We start from the raw sequence: 27960 nt of genomic DNA on the forward strand, positions 1-27960 counted from the left end.
TATTACGTCTGAAAAAATTGCAAGTCGGTGTATTTTTGTTCAAGGATCCAACTCATTTTAAATGTGTGTTTATAGTTATAGATCTGTCTATATAGATAGATATATCATAGATGTACGATCTATCTAACTGTACTTCCCTCTTTCATTCTCTAATTAAGGGCAGTAGGTTAATAAACTTGCAGTAAAGTCCCTTCAGGGAAACCGTAATCCCTGTAAAAAAGGAGCCTAGCGGTTCTCCAGGTGTTTTGAGGTCGGAATATGCAGCAGGAATTCCAGCAGGTTTCGCTCCTCCTCTGCTGTTCAGTCACTGTGTCAGTGGAGCGAAGCCAGGCAGCAACTAGAGGGAGCACCGAGGGGACTTTTCCTTCCATTCTCGGGGGTTGCTTTCCCCCATATCGCGTTGCGCAAACGCGTAATGTTTATTATGTACCTAGAGATTACGGGAGCTCCGAGGTGGCGTTAAAAAAAAATGCCTGTGCACACGAAGGTGTAACCGAAGGGGATCAGGACCCGATGGGAGGAGGTCCGGCCGTGGGTTTCTGAAGCCCAGCGGACTTCCTAAAGTAAACCCAACAGGTGAGCTCCCCGCGGCACGCCCCGCGGCAGGTGGAGCAGACAAATAGCGGACCTCTCCGTCCTCTTCCTCCATCCATGTACGCGTCCTCCTGGCCGAGCACTGAGAGGAACTGCGGGACATCGTGCACGTCAGCGTCCAGAGGAAAGAGAAGAAAGGTGAGCGAGTTTGCTTCGGGACATAAAGCCTCTATTGTTTGATGTTTCACGCTGCGATGCAGCCGGAGTCACCGTGCGTAATGTGCTGCTGCGTGGGGGGATGTGTTTACAGAGTTCAATTATTCATAGACATACTGTTATCTGATGAATCTACGGGATGTTTTAAGTGTGACACCCTTTTTTCCCTAAATCTGAACTGTGATCAGCAGGTAACATGGCCTCCTTGGTCTCTTTTACGCACGTCGTCCATCTCAGCTGGAATGACTGCTAGATGTTATTATTGCTAGTTAATAATCCTTATTTCTTTTATGGACATCTACCATTTCATTGTTTGAGTAACTCCATTAGTGGAACCTTATTCCTTCATGTTTTGGTACAACCATGTTCATCATTGTAGAATTTGGTGATAGTAAATAAAAAGTTTATTTCAGATTGGTTTTTGGTTGAGTTTTGTCTCTTTCATGGTCAAAATGGGTCTTATTGATATCCTGCTGTACGGCCTTAGCAATTGCACAAGTCTATCTCACTTAACTCTTATTTCTAATCTCAAATATCTTGCAGGACTGGATCATTCTGTCTGTCGGGCATCATGTTACAGGATACAGTGGAACGTCAGCTGTAGATCCAACATGGAGGTGAAGAAGGATGGAGGAGGGGGGTCGTGGTCTTCTCCGGGAGCTCCCTCCAACCCCGGCGGCTGCAGGAGTGCGTTCATAGCCTTCCTCCTCTTCTTCCTCGTCATCGGGGTCTTTGTCGGGCTGCTTATTGGTGAGGATCATATTCATGTTGTGAACTATGAAGACGACTCTGTTATACACCATTTGTAAACATCTGTATAAGGTGATTAATTGCTCCCCTGTGGTCACCAGCCTACCTGGTGCAGGAGCAGCATTACTTCATGGAGACGGTGGAGCTGAGAGGTCTGAAGTACGATCCGGTTCTGCACGATGAGAACTCTGGTTTTGCCATAGTTCTGACTTCAGTTTTAAAGTCCAAGGTTAGTGCACACTGTTGCCATGTTGAAAGCCCTTTTTATTTAAAAGTGTTACATTGTAAGTTGTGTTTTCTGTTCTTACAGATTAAAAATGTCTTCACTGCCTCATCAGTGTCAAATCACTATGTTGATTGGAGCATCATCGCCTATGGGTGAGTGAGAGCTGAAGTGGACGAGGGGGGGAAAAAAGGCTTCCAGAAGATCAAACCAACAGCGTTGTCTGTTTTCTTCCCAGTAACGTTAATGGTGACGTGATGGCAACATTCAGACTGGTCTTCAAGGTGTCCAAGGTCCAGCAGTACTCGGACAACTTTGTCCAGGACCTGCTGAGAGCAGGACTCGGCTCAGTGATGCACGGGAAGCCACTGGAGGTGCCAGAATTTGGAGAGATCAGCGCTATCGTCTTACTGGGTAGTATGACTACATTGTCATCAGTTGCAGGTGGTCCTACAAGTGGATGTGTGTAGTAGTAGTAGGAGTGATGCAGTGCATTGTGGGACTTCCACAGTCCTTCCAGAATCTAATGTTTGTCCTCTTCCTCGTCCCTAGGAACCAGCGGGAAGTCATTTTACACTATTGGAGATGAGTTGACAGGTGAGTGAAGGTGCAGACATGTGTAGATATGTTGCCTTGTGTTTTATTATCAGTGTGGACGGTTTGACTTTTTAATCACAGACAAATGTGCTTCTCTCTAATTCTTATTTAAAAAAAATGTAATTTAAAATAACACTGTGAGGAGAACCCTTCATGATGCAATTCCAAGGTATGAGGTGGAAGGCAAAATAGATCTCATTCTGTGCAAAAATGCATTCGGACGTTTATCTGTAGATGAGGCTTCAGCAATCTGTCAGATCGGTTTCTGTGTTTTTGTATATAATGAGGACTGAATCAATATGTATGACTTATGTGAAAGCTGTAATATTAATGGAATTTAACAGGAGTGCCACCGTCCTTCTTGCACGTTATGAGAAAACACATTCTACTATAAAGAGCGTTGATACGTTTTTCTGTAATCTCGTCCTGACATGTGTCTATGGTCTGGGCTCTCCAGCCAGGTGTCCTAACAACACCTTCGCCTGTGACAACGGAGAATGCGTCACCAAATTGAATCCCGAGTGCGACTTCGTCCCCGACTGTGCAGACGGATCTGATGAAGCTCGTTGTGGTGAATGACTTCAAACTTTCCTTTTCAAGTCTCATTATTTAGAAGAAGTCATTCTAAATGTCAGCTTTCTGGATCTTACATTATCCATCTTCCCCCTCTTCCAGCCTGTGGTAGCCGTCCGGCTATGGGGAGTCGGGTGGTGGGTGGGGACGATGCTCGGCAAGGGGAGCTGCCGTGGCAGGTCAGTCTGAGGCTCCACGGACGCCACACGTGCGGAGCCTCCATCGTCAACCAGCGCTGGTTGGTCAGTGCGGCACATTGCTTTGAGAGGTAAGGCGTCTTTTATAAATCTCCCAAGCTTCCTACACTTGCAGCTCAGCATTTAAACACGAAGAATATGTATGACTCCTTCGTTTCCGTCTCTAGGGAGAACGACCCCAGAGAGTGGACGGCCCTTATAGGGGCCAGACTGGTGAGCGGCGAGGAGTCCGAGTCCTCTATAATCAACATCAAGTCGCTGGTCGTGTCCCCGGACTACGACCAGATGACCACTGACAACGATGTTGCCGTGCTGGAGCTGGAGACCCCTCTCACCTTCAGCTCTTACATCCAGCCCGTCTGCCTGCCCTCCCCGTCTCATGTTTTCCCCCCCGGGCAGAGCTGCATCGTGTCAGGGTGGGGGGCGTTGCACATGTTTAACGGTGAGTCTGCCTGCAGGAGTACACAGCAAACTGACAGATGAGGGATTTACAGGGTGTTTTAATTACCCAATTCTATGTATTTCACAGTGTATTTTAACATTTTGGGACTGTTTAGCTGAGGTAATAATTTCCTATAAGATGGTGAGAAACAAATCATTTATAAAACAGATATGATGACTAAACAGTGCAATTAGGTCATTAAATCTAAGTGCAATTAGGTCATTAAATCAGATGAGACAATTATTAGGACTGCGTGTTGGAATGTGATCAGTGTGAGTAATTCAGGCGTCTTTGTTCAGCTGAGGTGCCTCCCGTGCTGCAGAAGGCAGTGGTGAAAATCATCGACTCCAAGGTGTGCAATAAATCCTCCGTGTTCAGAGGAGCGGTTTCTCACAACATGATGTGTGCTGGATTCCTGCAGGGCAAGGTGGACTCGTGTCAGGTCAGTGGTGTTTCTATCGGACCACACAATGGCAGCAGCTATCGTCTTACATTTCCTTACAGTACTTTTCACGTTTGTATACACACACTGATACTCTTGAAACAATATGTCGGGTCAAAACTGTATGTCAATGCTAGTCCCACCCTAAACATAGAGGCCTGTAGGCTGTTCCTGGTTTTTTCATCTCATGATGTGTGCTGCACCGGCGGATCGAGGGCACTCTTTTTTGAATGTTTCCAACTCTCAGGCTCCTCCCCCACAAACACAGAGCTCCTCCCCCACAAACACAGAGCTCCTCCCCCACGGCCACCGAGCTCCTCCCCCTCGACCACCAAGCTCCTCCCCCTCAACTTCCTGCCCTTTGAAATCCCTTAGATCACGCCACCTTTGAAACGCGGGTCCGATGTTGACTCTGGTTTTATCACGGGCACCGTCGCCATCTTTCTTTTTTCGTTCTTTTCCACCGGTGTTTTCTTCTCCTTGGTTGTTTTGGACCTCCTTGTTTCGGTTTTTAACGAGGAATTGGAAGCTTGTTGCTACTTCCCTCCGCCTCCCCCCTGTGATAGTGGAACGACCCGAGGGGGGAGGGGCTCTGTGTGTGCACAAACACAGCCCTGCATGCTGATTGGACAGGATGATCCGGGCGCTGTGGATTTTTTTGCAAAACAAACAGGCTTTACATTCCCAAAGGCACGCTTTTTTTTCTAAAACCTGATGATTTATGTTGTTATATCGGAGCGTAGTGTCGGCTTCAGTGAATATGACTTTAATATTACTGTGGGAAAACACGGCATTCCTCCCCAGTAAAGTCTCAATCCAGCTCTCATTACAGCTCAATCAATTTAAATCACCTGGACACAAATTCAATTCAACCCATAACACATTATATGGGGAAAACAATCCAAAGTACATCTTAATACCCCATTCTGACAATTAATTAATCTAAAAGAAAATATTTAAATAGTTTATTTGCTACTTTGCTTATGAAAATGTCATATGCTCTTGCATGGAGACTTGTTTGCAGCTTATAATTCGGCAAAATGACACGAACTCATTTGTTTTCTCGTAGCTGTTCTCACGCCACATGATCAGAGGCCTTGTGTTTTTCCCTGCAGGGGGACTCTGGAGGACCTCTGGTGTGTGAGGGGGCACCAGGAAAGTTCTTCCTGGCCGGGGTGGTGAGCTGGGGTGTGGGCTGTGCCCTGGCCAACAGGCCTGGGGTTTATTCCCGCCTAACCAGGCTGCGCAACTGGATTCTGAGGTACACAGATCCCAGCATGGTCCCGTATAACTCCCTGTATGCACCCACTGTGCCGGTTACTGCTCCAGCAAGAAGCCTTAATGATCCCCCAGTACCCAGCACCACAGCCTTGGAGGTCTCGTCTGAACCAACAGGTAATCTCGTACTAAAAATGACTATTTATCAACCTGTTTTCGCATGTTTTTGTGTCTAAATGATCCACCGTGTCCTCCAGTCTTGAACTGCACTGGAAACTTCCAGTGTAGCGCCACTTCCTGCATCAGCAAAGTCAACCCCGAGTGCGACGGCGTGCTGGACTGCCCCAACCAGGTCGACGAAAGAAACTGCAGTAAGTTTAACATGTGAAGGAGTGCACGTACTGGATTTTAAGGGTTTCTGATGCGTGTTTCTGTTTTAGACTGCGGCGAGCGTCCCGCACTGGGCTCCCATAGGATTGTGGGTGGAGTGACGGCTCGGAGGGGGGAGTGGCCTTGGATCGGCAGCCTCCAGTACCAGAGGTTGCATCGTTGCGGCGCCACACTCATTCACAGCAAATGGTTACTCACGGCAGCCCACTGCTTCAAAAGGTAAAGTGCTGACCCTGGACAGAAATATGTATTAAATCATACCCTTACATCCAGAATGGTACTGAGTGTGTAAAAACCCTCCAGCGACCCCAGCCCCGCTAACTGGGCCGTGAGCCTGGGATCCGTGCTGCGCTCCGGGGTCGGAGCCCTGGTCATCCCCATCCAGAGGGTCGTCATCCACCCGGCCTTCAACGGCACCAGCATGGACCACGACGTGGCTCTGTTGGAGCTGGCGGTCCCGGCCCCCATGTCCTACACCGTCCAATCCGTGTGTCTCCCCTCGCCCGTGCACCGCTTCCTCAGCGATGTGGAGTGCTTCATCACAGGCTGGGGATCCATGAGAGAAGGAGGTAAGGGATTCAAAATCCATCGTTACAACAAAATGGACTAGAATTGGATATCATTGTCCACAGGGAGTTTTAACAAGTCTGCAGGGAAAACACAAAGACAGAATCTAAAAACATATTTTTTTAGGACTTTTGAACTGAGGTAAGCCCTTAAATCTCCACACAATACACACATTTCACACAGTATCTCTTACTTACCTTTTGGTATGTAGCCTTGCAGATAGTGTCACTGTTATCTGCTGGGGTTCTGACTTATCTACCACTGAAACTCATGCTGCTACACCAGAACAATGGAGGTGAATGGAATTTGGTTTGTGGTGCTTAAAGCAGTAACAAAAAAAAAAAGAAGAAGAAATTTAACAAAAATGCAACAGAAACTTGTCTTTCTGGAAACAGTGTTGCAATCAGAGTTTGTGGAAATGCATTACCCACTCATATAATTTGATATTTTTTTTGACACAGGCTCATTGACCAACCTGCTGCAGAAAGCTGCCGTGAACGTCATCGACCAGGCGAACTGCCAGCAGTCTTATGGAAACGTGCTGACTCCCAACATGATGTGTGCTGGTTACATGGAGGGAGGCAGGGACACCTGTTTGGTAAGACGCAGGACATTCTACTGTGTAACCCAAATACTTTCTATCTGGAAACGGGCCGTACATCTGTTCGGTCTTGGCATCGTCTGAGCGGCAAGATTGTGTGGACCGAGATAACACAAGTGCTCAGAGGCTCAGGGAAAACGGGGCCACGGCTCCAATAGGATGGTTAAGGAGGTGGGAGTAAAAGCATATGAATAATTCACGGTTTGAAAATACTTGTAAGATGATGGAGATGGATAAACCAAGTGCTGCTTGTTCAGGGACTTTGCAGCACTTCTGTGAGAGATGCTTATCCGACGGGAGAGTAGACTTTCTTTCCTAAAAATACAGAGCCCCCCTTTTCCTCTCTGTAATCTTCTTATGTAAGGAAACCCACATGCATTCCTGTCTCGGTCAAAGCACCTGGCATCTCAGCAGCACTCCGGGTGACATTCTCCTAGTATCTTACTCCTCTGCGTCCTCGCTCATCCTTCATTATTTTATCCTCTTTTCCATGCCGGAGACCACATCGCAATGCATTGAGGTTTTTTAACATTTCTGATCAAATTATTAAAAGCCACTTTTGTTGTCATCATCCAGGGAGACTCTGGGGGGCCGCTGACCTGTCGCCAGGCCTCCGGCCAGTGGTTTATTGCTGGAGTGACCAGCTGGGGACACGGATGTGGGCGAACGGGCTTTCCGGGGGTTTACACTCGTGTGACGTCCGTCAGGAAATGGATGTCTACGTATCTGCCTTTCTGAAGAGGCAAAGGAGACGAACCTTCAAAAACATGACGGCGTGAACATTTCCCAATACGACTCCTTCCAGAAAACTGTACTGTACGAGGACCAAAGTCATGCTTAAAGTCACGCATACACCACAGTATTGACTCGTGTGACCTGCTGTCCTGGTCATAGGTGCTGTTTGTAATACTGTGCAGTGATCTGAACCGGTACCACCCGCTTTCATTATGTACTGAAGAAATACTGACCTGTGGCATATGGACGTTCTGCTAAGCACGTGCATGATTGAAAGTATTTATTTCAGTTATTTATTTTCCCGACTGGTAAACTTACTGTACATGGTGTTTTATTTTTTGTGTGGGGTTCAGAATGTTTCATTTATCGGTGTATTACTTGTTTTTTTGGGGGGTTATCTTTTTGTAGAAGATACGACAAAGATGATGTAATTATTGTTCCTCAAAAGGTGGGTTTTCTGGGAAAAATATAATTCTGTGTGGAAAAAGCCTCAGTATTTTGATTTGAGTTTGATCCAGGTGACGTTTCATTGATAGATATAAACCATTTAGATGAGACACACAAGAGAGGACTCTGATTGACAAGATTTATTCATTTTTCACGATAATCATTCCATTTGCTCACACACTGCAAATAATGTTCACAAGCTTACTTTTGACTACATAATCTCTGCAGGATAAGGGGGAAGGGGATCGTGGCTCCCAGACATCTGACAAACTGAGCGCACAGGCAGACCCTGCTGAAACAAGCCCACTACTGTGGAGGGCGGGAGATAGAGTGACCACTAGAAAACAGTTCAGACAAAACAGTTTTGTTCTCCAGTACTTTGATATCGGACTGTTTGGAGGCTTGTGAATGTCAGGTTCATGGATGTGAAAACACAGAGTTGGTCCTTTTTGATTTTAAGTAGGTCCTTTAGTGTGAAAACATGTGAAGGAAAAGCCTGAGTTGTACCTTAAGGGCTCCAGTTGTGCTCCTTTATTTTTCTAGGCACAAAGGTTTGGCTCTCTCCTAGCATAAACAAAATGGAAAATACTGCTAACAAACAAGCTCACGGCATTTTATCGAGCAAATGTGGCGACTGATTCCTGATTAGTTATTACAGGTATCATGTCCCAATTCAAACAGGCTCCTAAAGACAAGTCAGTCAGTGTTTTATATAGTAGTAGGAAGTAAATGCATACTGTTATAAATCACTCCAAAAAACAAAAGCCATAGTGCTGCATACGTATGATTTAAACAGTACATTTATTTTTCTGCTATTCAGGGGTACACCATGGGTGGCAACATGTCCCAGCATGCACTGCTCAAGATATTGGGTACACCTCGAGCAGGTCGCTAGTCAATCACAGGGCTTTCGTATCTAACTTACAGACACAGTCGCACAAATGTTCACTTAAACAGGCAATTTAGAGTTTTCCTGATTCTCCTGACCTACACGTTTTTAAACCTGCAGGTGTCAATTGCAGCCGTTTAAAATGCATGTTTACTTGTTAACCAGAAGATTTAGTTATTCATAGGATAAAAACACAAATATTCAAACGTTGTTACTCGACTGTTCCTCAGAGCAAAAAAAATGAAAATGTCCACAGAGACTTTTGTTATGGCTCGAGTCCACAGGCTCTGCTTGCCTGTCTGTGAGGTATTGTGACGATGACGGTGTGCTGCTGCCGGGGCACACCTGTGCACAGCTCCTCCAGTGGAAAAACACTGTGCTACTCCTCACCGTTAGCAGCAGCCCGAGGAAGGAGAGGATGAAGAGAGGGATGATCACATGCGAGCTCTTTCCTTTTGTAGTCTGGAGTTGTACGTTCGAGACACGGTGTTCCAGGCGTCCATATACCGGTCCATACACATGGCGATGCATTTCTGAGAGGACAAAAAGCAGAGGAATGTGACTACCAAAAATACTTTTATTCAGAATCATATGCCAATTAGCCAAAAATGTGTGGGAAAATGTCCATTACATTTTCTTTAATTTCTATGATAGTGAAGGGAATGTTTTTTGGTTTCTGGGAAAGTTTAATGGACATGTTCGCACACATTTTTGATACATTCTAGACCAAACGATTAATCAAGAAACTAATTGGCAAAATTATTAATAATAATAAAAAATAATTTAATGTCACAATTTTCTTTGAATTAAGTCACCATCATAAAAATGAAAGAAAATGTGCAAATCTTCACATGATATTATCATAATTCTATAACTGACTACAGGTGTTCCGGTTAATCGATCCGGGTCTTTTAGCATGTGAAAGCAGCTGCTCGCTGTGTCGCATACCTGCTCGGAGTTGTCCAGTGTGCTTCCAGGCTTCCCTATGCACTTCTTGAAGCATTTGTCTGTCATTCGCTGCAACAGAAAGACATCGTTGGTTTATTATGATGTAACATTACTACTAAGAGCTGACTCAGTTACCACAGCGGCGCACAACACCACGCTGTGAGCCGTTTAGTAAATGTTTACTAACGTTGAGTTGGTTTTTAGGACGTTAAGTATGCTAACAGCATTTCAATGAGTCTTATTTAATTATTAGCAACATATTAATGACTATATCTTCATATAACGTTGTAACTGGATTGATATGCTCTCATTACCCCCAATCAACTTTACTAACGTCACTCTTCCATTAACGAAGTTAACGTCGGCTAAGTTTTTGGGGTTAGTCCTGCTAGCTTAGCTTAGCAGCCGCCTCCATTGGTTTACCTGCAGCAGCTCCTGAGCGTTAGCCACCGCGATCTGGACCTTGACCTGCTCCATGATCGTCCCGGTGTCCACTTTACCACCCGCTCCACCCGCCGCGAAGTCTGAACCGAACCCGTCCATGACTACCGGAGTCGTTACCGAACAAACTGGACCCGTATGGACCTTCTTTAACCGGCACGTGTGTGTGTGTGTGAACAGCTACGGTTTGGCTAACGGCAATTTTCGATGCCCTTGACAGCGGCGGAAGACTGCATACGTCACTTCCAGGTAGGGGATTCCGACGTGGGTAATGTAGTTTTTTTTAGTAAGCAGATAAGGTGTAAGTGTAATAAACATACTGCAACCAAAAAACATATTAAAGTATTAAAAGTAGGTTTATAATAGTGTACTTGTCAGCACCCGCAGCAACAACACACGTGCACGCGCACGCACTCCTGGCACACGCGCATGTTTGCCGCACGGTGGCGATATAGGCCTACTTCAACGAATCACAAAGACTAAATCTTTAATGGAGTGAATTAAAAAAAAAATTCTTGCATTTTACCAACACTGAAGATTTTTCTTTAAATGTCACTTAATAGTTTTACACTTTGAGTTCCACTCTTTATGGATAAATAGATGGATTAATCATAGTATATCAATAGGATAGCATGTTGCATTGTAGTAGGGGTTAGTTTGGGACTGTAATACACACACACACACACACACACACACACAGAGAAAAAGAGAAAGAGAGACCAGAAGGGGCCTGAAATTGAAGGACGAAACACAAAAAAAGCTCATGGGAGATACATTTATATGTGTAATAAGAAGTAATACATAAATATACACAGATATGTACATAGGTAGTAAAACAGTGAGTACATGTAAATGTAATAAAATACATTATTTATGTGCAAAACATCACAACAACTATTTATATCACCCTGAACCTCCAGCAGCAGGATGTATTGGAAAATAAATTAAATAAAACGAGTATATTCAATCAGGATATTCCACATTCTCTTTATCTATTGGATAATTACATTACGTTCCTGTTCAGACATTCCAAAGTAGTTATTGTAAGGTCGCTGTGCCGACTTGCCGGGGTAAATAGATGCAATCTAAAACTGTGCGGAAAGCCGGAACCAACAACGTAAATAGAAAGTCATAAGAACCTCTACATTGTTTGGTGTTAAGGCCCAGGCATGAGGATGACCCCCTCTCCTTGTGTGTCAGACGGGATGACCTCACCCAAAAGACCACCTGCCTCGAGTGAACAAACACATGGTACAGTGAGTCTGCAGGCAACAATGGAGTGACGGTTACTGTCACTGTCGACAGACGCAGTGTGAGTGGCTTGTTGCGATGCTGGGGGGCATTGAGGAGTAATTGTGGGGGGTCTGATTAGTGGCGTGCCTGCCTAAGAGTAATTAATGACCAGTTGCACAATGCTCACAGCCAAGCAAATGCATGCAAACACACACATATGTCCTCGGGCCCCACTGGACTGAATGGGAAGGGTTGGGTTAAAGTGCAGCAAAATGAATTAACCCTAGATTACAATCATGAGTTCATTAATCTAATCGTCTTAAATTCTTAATCCCCTTCAGGCACACTTGTGTGTATGAAAGCATTTGGTCCAGTCAGCTACAAGCACGATGCTTACGAGAATGTTAATTACCCACGAGTGTTCATGCTGTCAAACTTTGAGGTTACACAAGGCTATAAGGTAGTTATTCAAGCCTTTCAAGTGTAACGAATGTTGAGATGTGACTACTAGTCGAATTTGAATCCCTTATGAGGAAACAATAGGACAGAGTGGATGAAAGGAAAAGAGACTGGAAAACACACGTACGTGCTCACGTACACACAAACTCAGACGGTCGAGGAACAGCAGAAGCTTTTAATCTTCAAAAGCAGCTGTTGAGTGACAGTCAGGGGGAGTGAGAGAAGGGAGAGAAACCTGAGCAGCGTGGCATCGACGCTGCTCGTGAAGCTGGGGCTGCTGGAGATCAGTCAGCCTCCACCAGTCAGTCAGTCTTGAGAGGGAGAAAGTGTCCCCATTTTAAAAATGACAAATATTCAAAATACTGCTCACAATCCCTTAACTGTTGGAAGTCTGTTTGTGATGTGGCGTTTCCTTCACAGCAGACGCTGTGGCCTGTAAAAGCATGAAAAGCACAGGTGCAGCAAATACTCTGCTCCATTTAAGTGTCCTCATAAGACAAGGGAGCCAACACGCACAATAGCAGGGCCCCGGACCTGGCACACCTAAATGGAATCCAGCCATTATGAATGCCATTAATTACTGCTGCAGACTTGTTGGGACATATCCCATTCAAGAGGAAAAGACACCCAAGTCTTGAAGTCTGTTCTGTTATTTCTTGAAATTCTACATCCATGCATTTTTAATGTTGAATACTACTCACTTTATTTCGGCTAATACATAAATACATAGAAAACACACAGAGACACTTGCGTTGGCAACGTAAACGTATGTCTCCCATGCCAATAGAGTCCCTTTGAATTTAACTGGAATAGAAGTGAATTGAGGGAGAGTTATTTTCCCAAAGTTATACTTAAAAAAGAATGCTGTTCATAGCATCTGTGTACCACGTTCCATGCAACACGTGAAATGTCTTGTGTGTGCAGGCCAGTCCTTGACTGCAGCCCAATTCTTGCCCTGATAGCTCACGAGCACTTAAATCCTTCAGAAAATGCCAGGAATTCAGCTGTGGAAATGAAACCTCATGGTCCTCCGAATGCCTTTAGCCTGCCATCATATGATCATTGAGACTGTTGGGTATGTGGCGCAGGGCAGGGACTCTGCTGTGATAGAGAAGAGACGCTGATCAATATTCCTGATGATTAAACTAAAAAATCCCACAGCCACGGAGGGTTATCTGATATTCTTTCCTTTTAGCAACATTAATCAAAATACACTGTACATGCATGGTGGATATTTTGTAAACTGGTTCCAGCCTTTTTAGGCTCCACATGTTAGTATTAATACGTTTAGGATAACAAAAATATAATTAAATAAAGGCTTAAATGAAGTATTTCTCTGTTAAAATATAATTCCTGGCAGTGTGGCGATGGCAGTTAGACCTTTGTGTATTTTTTGGCAAAAACATTTTACAGAAAGCAGATCTCACTACTAAATGCATGAAATACAAAACTGAAAAAAAATAATAATAAATAAATAAAAAATTTAAAAAATCCGCAAAACTATTATCTGTTTTCTGGAAAAAAAAAAAAAAAAAAAAAAGATATTTGCAAAAAAAAAAAGAAAAGCAGCAGGTGAAACGCACACACACACACGCACACACACACACGCACGCGCACACACACACGCAGGCAGGTGTTTCTCTTTTATTCTTCACGGCAATGCTATTCTTGAATAATGCTGTGCATTGACCCTGAAGCTGGATGGGGAATAAAGAAACCCTTTTGCTGCAGAGCGTCGCAGCTGATTGGACGACGTCACGAGGAGTGGGAGGAGCCAGCGTGAACACCACGGCTGCCTGGGCTCTTTCTCTCCGCTTTGCTCGTCGCTCTCCTCGCAGGCTGCGTGGCTTTCCACGAGAACAATCCAGAGAAAAAAAAAAGACCAACTTTTTTTTGTCTTCTTTGGTTTATTTTGCAAACTCGAAGACAAATGGCTCAACCGTTTCCTGTCACGTCGGCGTGGGAACCCGTTTCAAACACGGAATTCGGGTTTGTCTAAATTCTGAACTTCAAAAAAGAATCGGCGAAGGAAACAAGTTGGAAACCGAGATAAAGGAATCCGGATCCGGCGCCTATCAAGGTAAGCAGTTTACACGGCTAACCCCCCCCCCCCCCCCCCCTCCCAAAAAAAGAAAGTATCGATCACAGATACGTGCTCGGTTTGGCGTTTGCCCAACTTCCGAAATGTGAGGAGTTTAGTCGCAGGGTGTAACACGGGATCCGTGTTTGATGTCGGCCGCTCGGAGCAGCCCCCGGTGTTTTGCATGCAGGCTAACTTTGGAGGAAAGTTGAGCGCATGCTGAAGCGCTGACCGTAGTTTCACATTTACTGCACAAAACGAATTGGATTTCACGCTGAGTCCCCCCCCCCCCGGAAGTCCCACAGTCCCCCCTTTTCAGTGGGATTGAATGGCCGACTTAAATTTATCTGCTGTGAAACAATGGAGGCTTCAAAGCGGAAGATATGTATTTTGCTCCAAGTCTTTATTAACCCACTGTGCCACGATTATAACGAACCGGTAATTATATCATGTCATTTATTGCATTTATGCATTTTTTTTTTTAGCATGCAAGTTCTTTTGAAACACCCACTTGATGTCATGGCTGCAGGCCTGTCTAAATCCGCTGCAGACGCGGATCAAAGGCAGAGATTTTGGGGTTTTTTCATCTGTTGCTGCTGCGGTTACATAATGTCATCCTCCAGGAGCAGGACTGAGGTGTCACATCTGATGTGGGCTTTGAAAAAGCCTTGGCACCGTCTTGTGTGTGTGTGAACCAGCAATAGGAGCGGAACAAGCTGCAGAGGAATCGGTTGGCTGTGATGGAGGTGACTCACAGCCCTGATATGTTTATAGGGGTGGCGAGATGCGAGGAGATAGAGGGCAACACACCCAGGTGTTTGCCTTTTCTTGTTGCCTATCATGGAGTATAAGAAGAAACTTGAATTAAGACACTCAAGTGTGTTTGACTCCGTGTGCACACGTTGGGTTTTATGTGCTCCTTATCTGATCTCCTTCCATATCGGAAGGCTGAAGTTTATTTCCGTATCTTGATACGAGGATTTTATATCCGAAGCCATTCATGAGCCGGTTGCAATATAATGATATAAGACGGTGTTTATTGTCATGTTCACATCAAAGGGAAGGCGCATGACCTGATAAAAATTTCTCCTGTCCAACTGTTAGAAATGGTTGAATAACATTTTTTTTTCTCTCCTCCAGGTTCAACTCAAAAATGTCTGTCAGTAACCACGAAAACAGAAAGTCTCGCTCCAGTTCTGGCTCCATGAATATCCACCTCTTCCACAAGACGTCCCACGCAGACAGCCTCTTGACTCAGCTCAACCTGTTACGTAAGCGGAAGGTCTTCACGGACGTGATCCTGAAGGCCGGGAACAGGTCCTTCCCCTGCCACCGGGCCGTCCTGGCCTCCTGCAGCCGATACTTCGAGGCCATGTTCAGCGGCGGCCTCAGGGAGAGCCGCGACGCCGAAGTCGACTTCCACGACTCTCTCCACCCGGAGGTGCTGGAGCTCTTGCTCGACTACGCCTACTCGGCCCGGATCATCATCAACGAGGAGAACGCGGAGTCGCTGCTGGAGGCCGGCGACATGCTTCAGTTTCACGACATCAGGGACGCGGCGGCGGAGTTCCTGGAGAAGAACCTCCACCAGTCGAACTGTCTGGGGATGATGCTGCTGTCCGACGCCCATCAGTGCCAGAGGCTGTACGAGCTGTCGTGGAGGATGTGCCTGGCGGACTTTGCCACCCTCTTCAGGACCGAGGATTTCCTCAGCCTGCCCAGAGACAAAGTCCAGGAGCTGATCCTCAGCGAGGAGCTGGAGGTGGAGGACGAGAGCCTGGTGTACGAGGCCGTCATCGACTGGGTGAAGGCGGACATGGAGCACAGGCACAGCGAGCTGCCCGAGCTGCTGCGGTGCGTCCGCCTGGCGCTGCTCCCCGAGACCTACCTGCTGAAGAACGTCGCCTCGGAGGAGCTGGTGATGTGCCACAAGGTGGGCCGGGAGATCGTCGAGGACGCCGTGCGGTGCAAGATGAGGATCCTCCAGAACGACGGCATCGTGACGGGGTTCTGTGCCCGGCCCAGGAAAGTGAGCCAGGCCCTGCTGCTGCTGGGGGGCCAGACCTTCATGTGTGACAAAGTCTACATGATCGACAACAAGACGAAGGAGATCACCCCCAAAACGGACATCCCCAGTCCCAGGAAAGAGTGCAGCGCGTGTGCTATTGGCTGCAAGGTATGTGTGTGATCTGTAGTTATGTGCATTTTAATGCGGAAGTACATATGTGGAAGTACACAACAATATTACATCAGGGGTCGGACCTGATAAGCTTTTAGTTACTCCTACTCCTTTTCAAACTCAAAGTATTAGTTTGAAGGTTTTTTGTATCATTGTTTATATCAGAGATCTTCAACCTGGGCTCCAGGCCCCCTAGGGGTCCGCAGAGTTACTGCAGGGGGTCCCAAAACTTTATCAAAAAATGTTATGTCCAAAAATACACCTTAACATGAATACAACCTATATTAAGCAGATATAAATCTTCCTGTTTTGATGTTGTGAAATTGTGATGTAGATATTCCAAAATAGAATTAAAATATATGTCAACAATTATTATTTTAATGGCTTAGTATTGTACACATACATCATTCCAAAGTACTGTTAAACATGGCACTTAAGGGGGGTCTGAAATATATGATTTGAGTTTATATCATTATGGGGGGGGTTCCAAATACATAAACTGAACTGAAATATGACTTCTCTCCATGTGTCTCAGGTTTATGTTACCGGAGGACGCGGCTCAGAAAACGGGGCCTCCAAAGACGTCTGGGTCTACGACACGCTGCACGACGAGTGGTCCAAAGCGTCGCCGATGCTGGTGGCCAGATTCGGTCACGGGGCTGCGGAGCTGGACCACATGCTGTACGTGGTGGGGGGACACACTTCTCTGGCGGGATCCTTCCCCGCATCTCCCTCCGTGTCTCTCAAGCAGGTGGAACAGTACGACCCCCAGACCAACAAGTGGACCCTGGTGGCTCCGCTCAGAGAGGGGGTGAGCAACGCCGCCGTCGTCGGCGCCAAAAACAAACTCTTTGCCTTCGGCGGCACCAGCGTGAACAGAGACAAATACCCCAAGGTGCAGTGCTTCGATCCGTGCCAGAACCGGTGGTCGGTGCCGGCCGCCTGCCCGCAGCTGTGGCGCTACACGGCGGCGGCCGTGGTCGGCAACCACGTGGTGGTGATCGGAGGCGACACGGAGTTCTCCGCCAGCTCCGCGTACCGGTTCAACAGCGAGACGTACCAGTGGACGAAGTTCGGCGACGTGACGGCCAAGCGGATCAGCTGCCACGCGGTGGCGTCGGGGAACAGACTGTACGTGGTCGGGGGCTACTTCGGGGCTCAGAGGTGTAAAACGCTGGACTGTTACGATCCGTCGTCGGACTCCTGGGACAGCGTGACCAGCGTGCCGTACTCGCTCATCCCCACCGCCTTCGTCAGCACATGGAAGTACCTCTCGGCGTAGAGAGGGAGACACGCACCCACGGAAGTGAGTAATAGTTCCTTTAAACCGACACAAACAAAACCAATTATATGTTCTATTCAAAGTGTCCTCTGTGTCATCAGATCGCACTTTGTGGCAACATCTTCGGAATAATCATGCAACATGCTTATTATACAATTATACGTATTATTTTATTTGTATAGCACCTTTCAACAACAAGGCAAATCAAAGTCCTTTAAGAGGTAATAATAAAGATAAAAGATATAAAGTAAAAACATTAAAACAAGCAAATAAAATAAAAAAATACCAGTGCACTAAAAGCAGTTCAAGAGAGCGAATGTCGGTTTGAACCGGAGGAGGCCGGTTTAAGAAAGACCCTCACTGTTTTCAGGGTTGCCACAGTTACACATTATCTAGCTGCTGTGGCGGCCGGGTGTTGGATAAACACGGTGAACTCCTGCTTTAGAGAGCAGGAGGAATGTCAGCAGTGCTGGTAATTACAGGGCGAAAAGCTACAGTGCAAGACCTCCTGTCAAAGGAGCGAGATGAGCCAAGCGTGATTCAGTGCCCCAATAACAGTTGTAAGTTATAAAAGATAATGTGACACATGGTGCTTGGAGGCAGAGGAGCACAAGGAACTTTTATTAAGATAATACAAGCCCCTTTCCCCCCCCCCCTTTAACATAAATAATACATCATCATTATAGCATCTTTTTCAAAGTTATTTAAAGGACACTAAGAAAGGCACCATATGTGCTGACAGATGCCGGGCCGGTCTCTCCTGGTCAAAGAAAAAACGTCTCATCAGTAATCTTATCAGGAGTTCAGGAGGGACTATAAAAAGTGGTGGATACATCTCAAGGGTGTGAGAATGATGGACTTAGATGCCACATCACTGGAAGTATTTCTCATCCTAATCTGCCTGAAGGAATGACAGGTGGCAGTTTTCACAGCTTCGTGTGAGATGAGCGATGATGTTTATTTATTTTTTTTCGCTGGTTTTTAGATTTTTCGCCCAGGGTGAGACCGGAGGGATGGATGGATGGCGGGGGCCGGTACATGACACATACAGACGAGGGCGAACAGCGATGTTTTGCAGGTTGTGTTTACCCGTTGGCGGTAGAGCTAGTTTCATGACGCGAGGCCCGTCCTGTGATCTTATTTTAGCACTGATGCAATCAATGGAAAAGGATTAATCGCTGCAGGAGTCGTCAGGGTTTGCTTTTTTAAAAAAGCTGCGTCTTTTTATTGGCGGGTTTTGTGGTTTTTATCTTTATGGGAGGCGTTCACGGAGCTCCCACAAAGCTTGATGTTTTATTCCCTGCTATAGGTTGAATTGGCAGATTGACTGACATTTTTCAATATAAATTATATATATATATATATATATTTCCCCTGTGCTGCGAAACAACTGCGTTTTCTGTCAAGAATCCGGGAGAGTGACTCAGAACCCTTCCACGCTGCCAAGAACTTTGAAAGTAAATCTGAGCGGAAGCAAGTGAGAAGCAGGGAGCTTATGTGTGACTTGTGTCTACAGTAAACAGCTGGATATGATGGAGCTGGGGGCTTAGCATTATGAGGCTGCTGGTACGGACCGCTAGCCAAGGTTTTTTTGGCCCGGGATGGAGACAGACAGGCTGGCTATGAAAGATCAAGGCGCTGCTGCGTCTTTATGAACTCTTGCAGTTACGGGGAGCTACCGTCCCGCTGCCGGCTGCCTCTCTGTTTAATTACAGCAGACGTGGAAAAAAAAGCTCAGATTTCCAGCAGGCGTCCTAGTCTGACACTGGGAAGGTCCTTCTCACCCTGAGGGGGAGGGGGGGAGGGGGGGCTTGTGAGGAGAAGAAGTGGAGTGGCAAACATTTAGGGATCAACAAAGTGACAAAGAGCAGAATGCACACACACACACACACACACACACACACACACACATGCAGTGAGCGAGTGGAGATGAAGTGGAGAGCGAGTAAGACCAGGAGAAGCAAAGCTATATTTTGCACCATTTGGCAGCCGAGACTAACGCCTGCCTAAAAATACTTTCGCTCCCGAGGTTGTCAACTTTCAGCTGGGGTCAGAAAGAAAAAATAATTGTGTGCGTGCGTGTGTGTGTGTGCGTGCGTGTGTGCATGTGTGTGCGTGTGTGTGTGTTCCTTTGATGTTTACGACGGGACTGAAAACCACTGGTCTGCTGTTCAAGTATTCACTAGTAGTATTGTGAGTTTTTTTACGCAGTTGTGAAACCACTGGTTTTTCAGTCGCACTACTCTGTCTCACTCTATCTCTCACACACACACACACACACACACACACACACACACACACACACACACACACACACAGAGGCAGTCACATTGCTGGCATTGCCCCTCCTTTTAAAAAGCCAGCCATCCTTACTCTAATTTGGGAGGAATGAAGGTGTGGCCTGCATTCCCATTAGTTAAGATTTGTTAATGTCGCCTTCAGTTCTTCAGACTTGCCCCGGCCCGGTTTACCAGCCTTGTTTGTCACCACGTCCTACTGTAGTTTTTGTGGCCCCTGTGCATATCCACCAGATGTGACTAACCACAGGCTCCGGGGCCAAGCCAGAACCCACTGTTGATGGAGAAGTATTTGTAAAAGTCAAGGCATTTTGTTATGTATTAACAGTTTGGGCTAAAAACGCTGTTTTATTGTACTATGTTGACCATTGGCCGGTACAGACTCTATAGGTTCCGGTTAGGCTTCCTTCAGTGTGTGTTTTGATAGCAGAATTCTGTCATGCTGTAATCTGGTCAGTTGCCCCAGACTTCAGCCAGACAGGATGTAACAAGAGACCCCTTCACAAAGTCCAGCACAATCTCCCTCTCCTTTAAACCACTGAACTATAACGTCCCCAGATAGAGGTAACTGTTATCTATGCCTTTGTTTTCTTAACCTCCCCGTTCCCTCTCCATCCCTCCCTTCTCATCACCCCTCGCCGCTCCTAAAAAATCACAGACATAAGCAGCATTCTCTCTTTTTTTAACGGCTTCAACCCGAAAGCCCTTATGAGGTGTGTGTGTGTGTGATGTGGTCCACCTGGAGAGGTCAGGGGCCACGGAGGGGAGTCCTCGGCGGGCTCCCTGCCTTCCCCAGACAGCTGCTGTAAAATGGAAAAGGTCACGGTGGGATCAGGGAGGAGGAGTGCTGAGGCCCCCAGTCACTCAATACTAATGTTTTATTAATGCCTGGCTGTGAGGGCCACCAGGAACACGAGCTGAATGAGGCTTTTATTGTGGCATCTGTGTACAACAACGATCCCCCCACGCTTCTCTCAGACACACGCATAAACAGTCAACAGTCAGTTAGCACGTGCACACACACACACACACACACACACACACACACACACTTCGTCTTCAGTCCCTTGAGTAATCAATCTGCCACATTACAGCCTTTCGGCGCGGCCGCTTAAATTAGCATAAACCTAATGGAGGTTTTATTGGCCTTTTCTCCATGCTGCGAGTAACAAAAAGGAAAAGGGGGGAAAGATGCCCAAAATGGCTGAATAATCACCCGGACTAATTTGATTATGCTCTTAAAGAAGAGGCGAGCTGTCATACAGTTACAGGGGCCTCCGTGGTGAGCCAGCTGGGATGGGACACAGTGTGTCCGTGGTAATTAATCTGAATTACGTAATATTTGCGCCTCCTGAAGTAGCGCTGAAGTGGAGCTTATTCAGTCACAGAGACGCTCTTTGTTCGGAGTCTTAAACCGGAGTTCCGCAAGGATTCATCAAGGCTCCTTTGGCTTTGCAGCTGTACCGAGACACTTGTGTGTCTGAGCTCTTTTTATCCGTCCCCTGAAAACAATGCAAACGCATGTAAATGAAGTGACTGTGATTCATACGTTAGTCAATGCGGTGCGATTCTTTGTGATCATTAGTAAACATGGCACGGGCCTCGTTGGACACAAGGGACGCATAAAGAAAGAGGACTCGGCTTTGGTGCGGTGCATCGTGGGTAAAACTGGAAGACACAGACGGAGTCCAAGGTGCGATAAAGCTAAAACGAATGGAGCGAACGCCATGATGTCATTCATTTGATATATGTGACCCCGCTCCAGACAAGTGTGTCATTGTTTTTTTTTGTTTTTAGAAAAGCTCGCAATTGAGTCGTCATTGTGTTTCGTCGGTCTCGGTGTGGAGTTATTCTCACGATTCTCAAGATAAATGATGGGAGCAGACAGACTGAGGCAGGTTAAAACCTCAAGAGTGCCGGATCCAATCACTTCATAGCGTCCAAGCCTCCTGTTTGGGTCCGGGTGAAGGACACGTTGACTCCCTCCGTGCCTCACGCTGCGGTTTTTGCAGCGGACCAGACCAAAGACGACCACGGGGGCGACTGACCGAAGGAGAGTCCGGTTTTGTGTAGGCTGACTTGGTTGTTTTGGCACAGCGAGGGTTTAAAAAAAAAAAGATTTTGAATGCCAGTCAGGGTGAGTTTATGTGGTTTGAAATGTGGGTAAAAAAAACAAAAAAAGTGAACCGCGTGGCCCCTGCAATTCGATGTTGAGCATAATCGACCTTGACATGACAGGTAATAATGACGGGGCCGCGAGGCAGTCTGGAGCTCATTTCTGGTGACAGCAGGACCCTTGTGGAGGGCCGCTGCGAGAGCTGAAGTTTGATAATGCGAGACGAAGGGGGGGTTTTAGTTTTTTCGATGAATGTGCTGATGATGACAGACACGTAACCTTCGTAGGTCAGAGTGTCTCCATAGGATATGGAAGCCTCCTTGGCTGTTCATTGATTTATTTCCCTTAAATAATGTAAAAGAAATCAAAGAATGACGTCTTTGATCTGTCATATTTCTTTCATGTGCACCTCCTGGACGTGGTTTAGCCCGGCTGGAGACCCTGCTGGTGTCTTCCACCACATGAATGCAGCATGTGAAAGCCCCGCTCTCTGCAGCAGATAAGAGGACTAAATATAAAGCAGCGACTCGTCTCGTACGTATTTAATGCTCCTTCGTCATCTGCACTTCAGAGACCACCGAGAGCAGCCGAACCCAAGAAGTGCAGGCAGTGACCCGTGCACGTGTGTGTACACACACACACACACACACACGGGGAGAGCGCCGCGACGGAAACTTCCACGAGGCCCTGCAGTCGCATGTGATACAATAAGTGCTGCTGCGGCTTTGCTTTAAATCAGGAAAGGGTGAGCTGAGTCTCCTCGCAGCGAATGTGCTGTTAGTGGTCGCTTTCAGGGCTGCGTATCAAACCTGAAGACTTCTTTGGCACCGACAGAAAAGTGTCTGTCGCACCGAGTATCATAAACTAGGGACTGAAAGCTGGCACCGAATGTGAGGGCCAGACTTGTAACCACAATGTTTACCCTCTGATCATTTCGGTTCAGATTGAAGTGATTTTGCCAAGACTACTAGTTCTTGTACGGCCGCTTGTGTTTACACAACTTTTAAGGTCCAGCTGAGATGAAAAATGTTCTTTTAACCCTTTTAGATCGCATCCCCGCTTAACCAATTTAACAATATATACCAAAGAAATGTCTTCTTTTTACTTTATTTTTTATTTCAAAGTCCAATATTTTATTCTTCCTCGAAAACAAAACACGACCTCTGCTTACATCAGCTAGGACCAACCAATAATATCATGTGATCCATCCATCAATCAATAAGCAACTCCGGCTCTAAACAGATCTGGAGAAGGTTGTGAGCACGTTTGAACGTTATGGCACGCCTGCCTTTCCTGTTTCACTCAGAAATACTCTTGAAATGCAGTTTCAGCTCGACTTTGCTATCCTGAGAAATAAATTAAAGGAATATTTTCGCCTCACACTGACGATAAGACACCAGGAAGCCACCGCCAAAGGGCCGTGAAGTAGAATGCACATAACACCATGCAAAACAACAATTTGTTTTTATGGAGATGTTGTAAGGATTCAAAGAAAAGCAGACCAAATCAATTTTCTTTTTCACTCAGATCTGTTTGTGTGATTTTTTTTATTATTTTTGCTTTTCTGAAGATAGATCGATGAGTCAATATTCCTACGCGCTCTCCGAGATGTTGTTTAAAAATCACATTTTGGATGAAATCTGCCTCCGTGAAGCCACTCATGTCCCAATCCCACCATCCCAACATCCCACACACCTCCTTACACAAGGAGCAGCAGTTGCCCCACAAAAAGCCATCATTTAAAATTTGGCTCTCTTTCTCCGTAACCTTGTTCTCGTCTGCTCGCATATTCGCTGGCGTCCGCCGCACGTCAATTTCCAAACAAAACCGTGACCTCCGTGTTAGCTTGTGTAAGGCTGCGTGTGAGGTCTTTTGTTTGTTGTACTTGTGCGTACAGGTCAGTTGGGGACCGTGACCGGCTCCAACCGAGCCACCAATTTGGGTTTGCAGTGTGTAACGTAGGCGTAGTGAGCTTTTAAGGAGGACTTCGTTGCCTTTTGACAGAACCATAGCTGTTTCCCCCCTTTTTCCAGTCGTTTTGCTATGCTATGTTATGCTAAGCTAACTGGCTGTAGCTTCGTTTAACCGAGAAATATGAGAAGAAAGTCAAAATTGTGACCATTTTCTTTAATAATGTAGTTTTTTTTTTACTGTTTCTCAAAGTTCGCTATCGAAAAGGTGTTTTTGGTGTTGGTATCTTTTTTTTTTTTTTGCTCTATTAGCATTCAGATTTATTATAAAATGGAGTTGTAATGTAGTTTGCATCAACCTGACGGTGATTCTTCCAGAGAGTTTGTGTGTAAACGGATAGTTTTGAACGTCTCTGCCGGCCTGGTGTTGTTCCAGTAGTGCGCTGCTCTGGCTGCGTGCCTCCGTCACGCTTCAGGCAGTGTATTCACAACAGTAACAGATGTGTATGGATCAGTCGGGGCTTCAGTAGTGTGAGCCGGCTTTGTCTGCCATGGAAATGAGAACTCATTAGGTTATCTAAACAAGCCCCCCCCCCCAGCAGAGCCGGCTCATAACTGTCCGTCTACTGGAATAGAGAGCTCACACCTCCTTCATCTGCTCTGGCAGACGAGTTATTGTAAAAAAAAATATGCAAATCAGGAGTTAATATCCAGTGGAACATTCCTTCATAACAGCAGGGGAAATTCAACACTGAAGTATCTCAGGTTGCAGAGAAACACCAAAGAATTCACAATGTTATGATAAATTGTGCTTCAGACATTCAGGAATTTGAGAATTGACCCATTAGAAAGCCTCTTACAGTAAGATTCTATCCGGATAAAGCAGATGAGCACACTGCAAAAACAGCCCTTCTAGAAAGAAGTAAAATATTCTCATATTCAATCAAATTATCTTGTATCAAGCAAAAAAATCTGCCAATGGGGTAAGCTTTTTTTGCTTGACAAGCAATTCTTAAAATAAGCCCAAATTTCTTAGCTCCGAAAGACTAAAATGAGACTTTAAACTAGACAGAAAATCTTAAACTAATCCAAATTCTTCTAAAACAAGCAATGAAAAAAACACTAATTCAAGATTAAATTACTCAAAATTAGAATTTAAGTCTCTTTACTAATTTAAGAAATTACACCTTAATCTGGGATTGATAATGAGCATAAAAGTAGTTAAAATAAGACATAATTTCTTAAAACAGCATAACAAATATAAAAGTGATGTCTTAAATCAAGATACTTGACTTGAAACTTTCTCAGTTAATTATTTTATTTTATTTTTTTTTATGGCTGGAGTGCCATGCAAGCCTTTTTTATTTTCATTATGAGAGAGACAGTGGGGAAGGGGAGATAGAGGAGACTCCCAGTGTGCGCGAAGGAGATTGCCGGGCCGGGAGTCGAACCACTGATCTCCGCGTCGAGGCTGAGCCTCCGTACATGGGGCGGCTGCCTTATCCACTGCGCCACCGGCTGAGCCTCCATACATGGGGCGGCTGCCTTATCCACTGCGCCACGGACCGCCCCAGTTCATTTTTTTTATTAACTTTGCATTGCTCAATTCAACATCCAAAAAAAAAAGGGCACTTCTGCATTCCAGATCCATCATAATCAAACAGATTGAAAAGCCAGTTTTGATTTGAACCTCACTATCAAAATAATAATACATCAGTTATTGTAGCAGCATAGCAACTAAACATCATGTTGCAGCTGGTTTGCAGCATAATATCCCATATGGTTTTCAATCTCACCAAGCAACTGTCCTGTAATGAAAATGAAAATATTAATAATAAAAACTTTTGTCCTTGTTTCATGGCATTCTTGAATTGAGATGTTGTGCAAATGGTCTTACTCTTAAAATAAGGCAAATAATCTTGGTGCCCCGCTGGGTTTGATCGTAAAACATTTTTATACTCTTTTTCTGGTTCATTCTAGCTCAAAATTAGCTGGAATATCTTATCAAGAAAAAGTAAGGCAAACTTTCTTAAAATTAGATATTTTTTCTAATGCAAAACTTGCTTGACAAGATTAATATTCTTTTTGGACAAAAAATAAGACTTATTTTCTTGATACAAGGCTTTTTTTACTTTCTTGAAATTCCATTTTTGCAGTGCACATGGTTGTGAATTATGTTTGCAGTCCAGAGAAGCTTATTTTTACAGCGTGGGGTCGTCTCCACCGCTGCCCTCAGATATTTATTACCTAGCGACATAAATGGCTTGAGCAGCTTAATCCCACATGCCAGGGGGGGGGGGACTTTGGTTAAATAACGCCCCCATCCCGAGGCGTTATTAACGCTATGTGGGTAAGCCCGATAAAATGGCATGGTGATAAGCCGACGTGTAGCCCGGAGGACCGAAGTCTCTGCATTCCTGTCCCCTCCCTGAGAATGTCCAGGCCGCCTCTCTCCGGTCATGTGGTCCCGTCGTACAGCAGAGTTCACAGGACCTCAACATTAATCTCCCTCTTGTCTCTTTCTCCAGATCAGCAGTGGTGTCTGGTATGCAGGCATGCGTCTCCCTTCACCGGCTCCGAGGAGGAGGAAGAGGGAGGAGGAGGAAGAGTTTGTGTATTCCTGCTGTGGCTCCATCCAGCCGGACTCACAACGTCTTCAGCTGCAGAGAAGCAAAGGCTCGAGTCCTGGAGACGGCCTGGAGACTGGGAGTCTGTGGCCTCTCTCCACCTGATCTGTTTACTCGTATTTCTTGTGTAACTTTCCCATGTAGCCTGATAGCCTGAGCTGGACTCGTTGCCATGTTACTGCAGGGACCTCGCAGTCTCCAAATCACATGCAAAGCACACACCGTGCAGTGAATCTGCGACAGTATCGGCCCTGCGCTCGTCACCTGACTCACTCATGAAACGCGTGTATCATCTCGTCTAGGTTAGCGGTTTAACAACACATGTAAGGACTCGTGAGTTTCTCGCTGACTAAAGCGAACTGAAAACAGGAGTCGGATGGTTCCCTTGTTGTGGTTTCTCTCCCCTCCTGACGCTGGCCGTTCTACTCAGGTGTAATTTATTTGATGGACTGAATTAGACCTTTGCTGTGCCAGGCCCATGGGGGAAGGAGAGAAGACATTTTTGGGACAGTGTATGATTTTGTGCACAGAAACAATCTTCCCGTATTTTTAGACTTTGGACTTGGGCTTCCCTCAATTTTGGTAAAGCTAAATTTGTATCATCCTCCTCTACTTAAAATACACCCTCGCAAAGGAGAATGTGGCCCGCGACGGCCGAAGAAGATACTTTTCTGTTTTCAAGATGTTATTTCAAACTATGATTTTTTGTCTTTTATGTTTGTGCATTTCGTGTCTCAGGGTTTTGTATAGTTTTGCCTCTATTTTTTCACAGAATAGTAACGTCTTCTAACATTTTCTGTCTTTTTTTTGTTTGTGAATGTACTTTTTTGCGATAAACGTTTTTTTTTTTTTACAGAACTCTCATTTTAGAATACATTCTTACATTGTTTTGTATAAAGTATGATTACTTTTAGTAGCAATGGTCATATTTAGGTATATTGCCAAAACCTGAGAAGCTAACCTTCATGTCCTTCTGGATTTAAATGACAAAAGCTAAATGCGTCCAAAACGGTTGATAAATCCTTTTTGTAGCTATGATACGCTCATTTCATATTTCAGGATCTTTAATGGAAGTCTTTTGTGATTATAGTTTGTATATTTGCTTCGTAATTAATTTGTAGAAGCCTTTGATTTGCACATTTTGTACAAAGAAATCTCTTAATGGTCTTAATTTTTGTATCTTTGTCTTAACCCGGCTCGGGTAGTGTGAATAATCAAATGATCGCATCGTTTCTCTTTGAACAGTCTTCATTTGCAAGTTTTAAATATCAAATACACTGATATGGTAAGCTATTACTGATAAACCAGCTGTTACTTCATGCTCCACAGCTCATCAATAAATCTCATCTTGTTGAAAACATATCGAGTTGTTTGTGTGCTTGTTTTCCAGGGAATGATTGGAATTCGGGCAGCCGTGTCATTAAAAGAGCGTGGGCAGCCGCGGTAATCACACAGGTACTCGTAACGTGCCTGGAATAGTTTCCAAACGCAGGTCAGGAGTGGTTCTGGTATTTACCAGAAACGCTCGTCTCCTTCCTCCTGTCTGTGCACTTAAGATCCAGCAGGA

The 27960-nt window shown here is 45.4% G+C and overlaps 3 protein-coding genes across 3 annotated transcripts; 2 read left to right on the forward strand and 1 right to left on the reverse strand.

The window, feature by feature from the left end:
• The first annotated feature begins 332 nt into the window (after positions 1-332).
• tmprss9 (transmembrane serine protease 9) lies at positions 333-7938 on the forward strand. The gene is made up of 16 exons (XM_084011235.1): positions 333-732; positions 1294-1500; positions 1602-1729; positions 1811-1878; positions 1962-2137; positions 2276-2320; positions 2778-2891; positions 2996-3161; positions 3258-3532; positions 3832-3974; positions 5090-5369; positions 5450-5563; positions 5633-5801; positions 5886-6151; positions 6611-6747; positions 7327-7938. Exons 2-16 carry the CDS (start codon positions 1362-1364, stop codon positions 7486-7488), a joined length of 2382 nt encoding a protein of 793 aa, XP_083867361.1. The 5' UTR covers positions 333-732; positions 1294-1361; the 3' UTR covers positions 7489-7938.
• Positions 7939-8059: 121 nt separating this feature from the next.
• timm13 (translocase of inner mitochondrial membrane 13 homolog (yeast)) lies at positions 8060-10428 on the reverse strand. The gene is made up of 3 exons (XM_084011255.1): positions 10193-10428; positions 9770-9838; positions 8060-9354 (listed from the first exon to the last, which is right to left on the reverse strand). The coding sequence occupies exons 1-3, from the start codon at positions 10310-10312 to the stop codon at positions 9256-9258; spliced, it is 288 nt and encodes a 95-aa protein (XP_083867381.1). The 5' UTR covers positions 10313-10428; the 3' UTR covers positions 8060-9255.
• A 3301-nt stretch (positions 10429-13729) lies between these two features.
• Positions 13730-27753, forward strand: enc3 (ectodermal-neural cortex 3). Its single transcript, XM_084011451.1, has 4 exons — positions 13730-13982; positions 15123-16158; positions 16697-17467; positions 26295-27753. The coding sequence occupies exons 2-3, from the start codon at positions 15136-15138 to the stop codon at positions 17441-17443; spliced, it is 1770 nt and encodes a 589-aa protein (XP_083867577.1). The 5' UTR covers positions 13730-13982; positions 15123-15135; the 3' UTR covers positions 17444-17467; positions 26295-27753.
• Positions 27754-27960: the final 207 nt, after the last annotated feature.

Source organism: Eutrigla gurnardus (genome assembly GCF_963514095.1).
Source record: "Eutrigla gurnardus genome assembly, chromosome: 6".
In the NCBI taxonomy this organism is placed as follows: Eukaryota; Metazoa; Chordata; class Actinopteri; order Perciformes; family Triglidae; genus Eutrigla; species Eutrigla gurnardus.

Coding starts and splice junctions, on each gene's coding strand:
- timm13 (XM_084011255.1), bottom strand. CDS start 10,312: ATGGACGGGTTCGGTTCAGACTTCGCGGCGGGTGGAGCGGGTGGTAAA. Junction 9,839..10,192: donor ACGCTCAGGAGCTGCTGCAG/GTAAACCAATGG, acceptor TTTCTGTTGCAG/CGAATGACAGACAAATGCTT. Junction 9,355..9,769: donor CACTGGACAACTCCGAGCAG/GTATGCGACACA, acceptor TTGTCCTCTCAG/AAATGCATCGCCATGTGTAT.
- enc3 (XM_084011451.1), top strand. CDS start 15,136: ATGTCTGTCAGTAACCACGAAAACAGAAAGTCTCGCTCCAGTTCTGGC. Junction 16,159..16,696: donor CGTGTGCTATTGGCTGCAAG/GTATGTGTGTGA, acceptor CATGTGTCTCAG/GTTTATGTTACCGGAGGACG.
- tmprss9 (XM_084011235.1), top strand. CDS start 1,362: ATGGAGGTGAAGAAGGATGGAGGAGGGGGGTCGTGGTCTTCTCCGGGA. Junction 2,892..2,995: donor ATCTGATGAAGCTCGTTGTG/GTGAATGACTTC, acceptor CCCCTCTTCCAG/CCTGTGGTAGCCGTCCGGCT. Junction 5,802..5,885: donor GCAGCCCACTGCTTCAAAAG/GTAAAGTGCTGA, acceptor AAAACCCTCCAG/CGACCCCAGCCCCGCTAACT.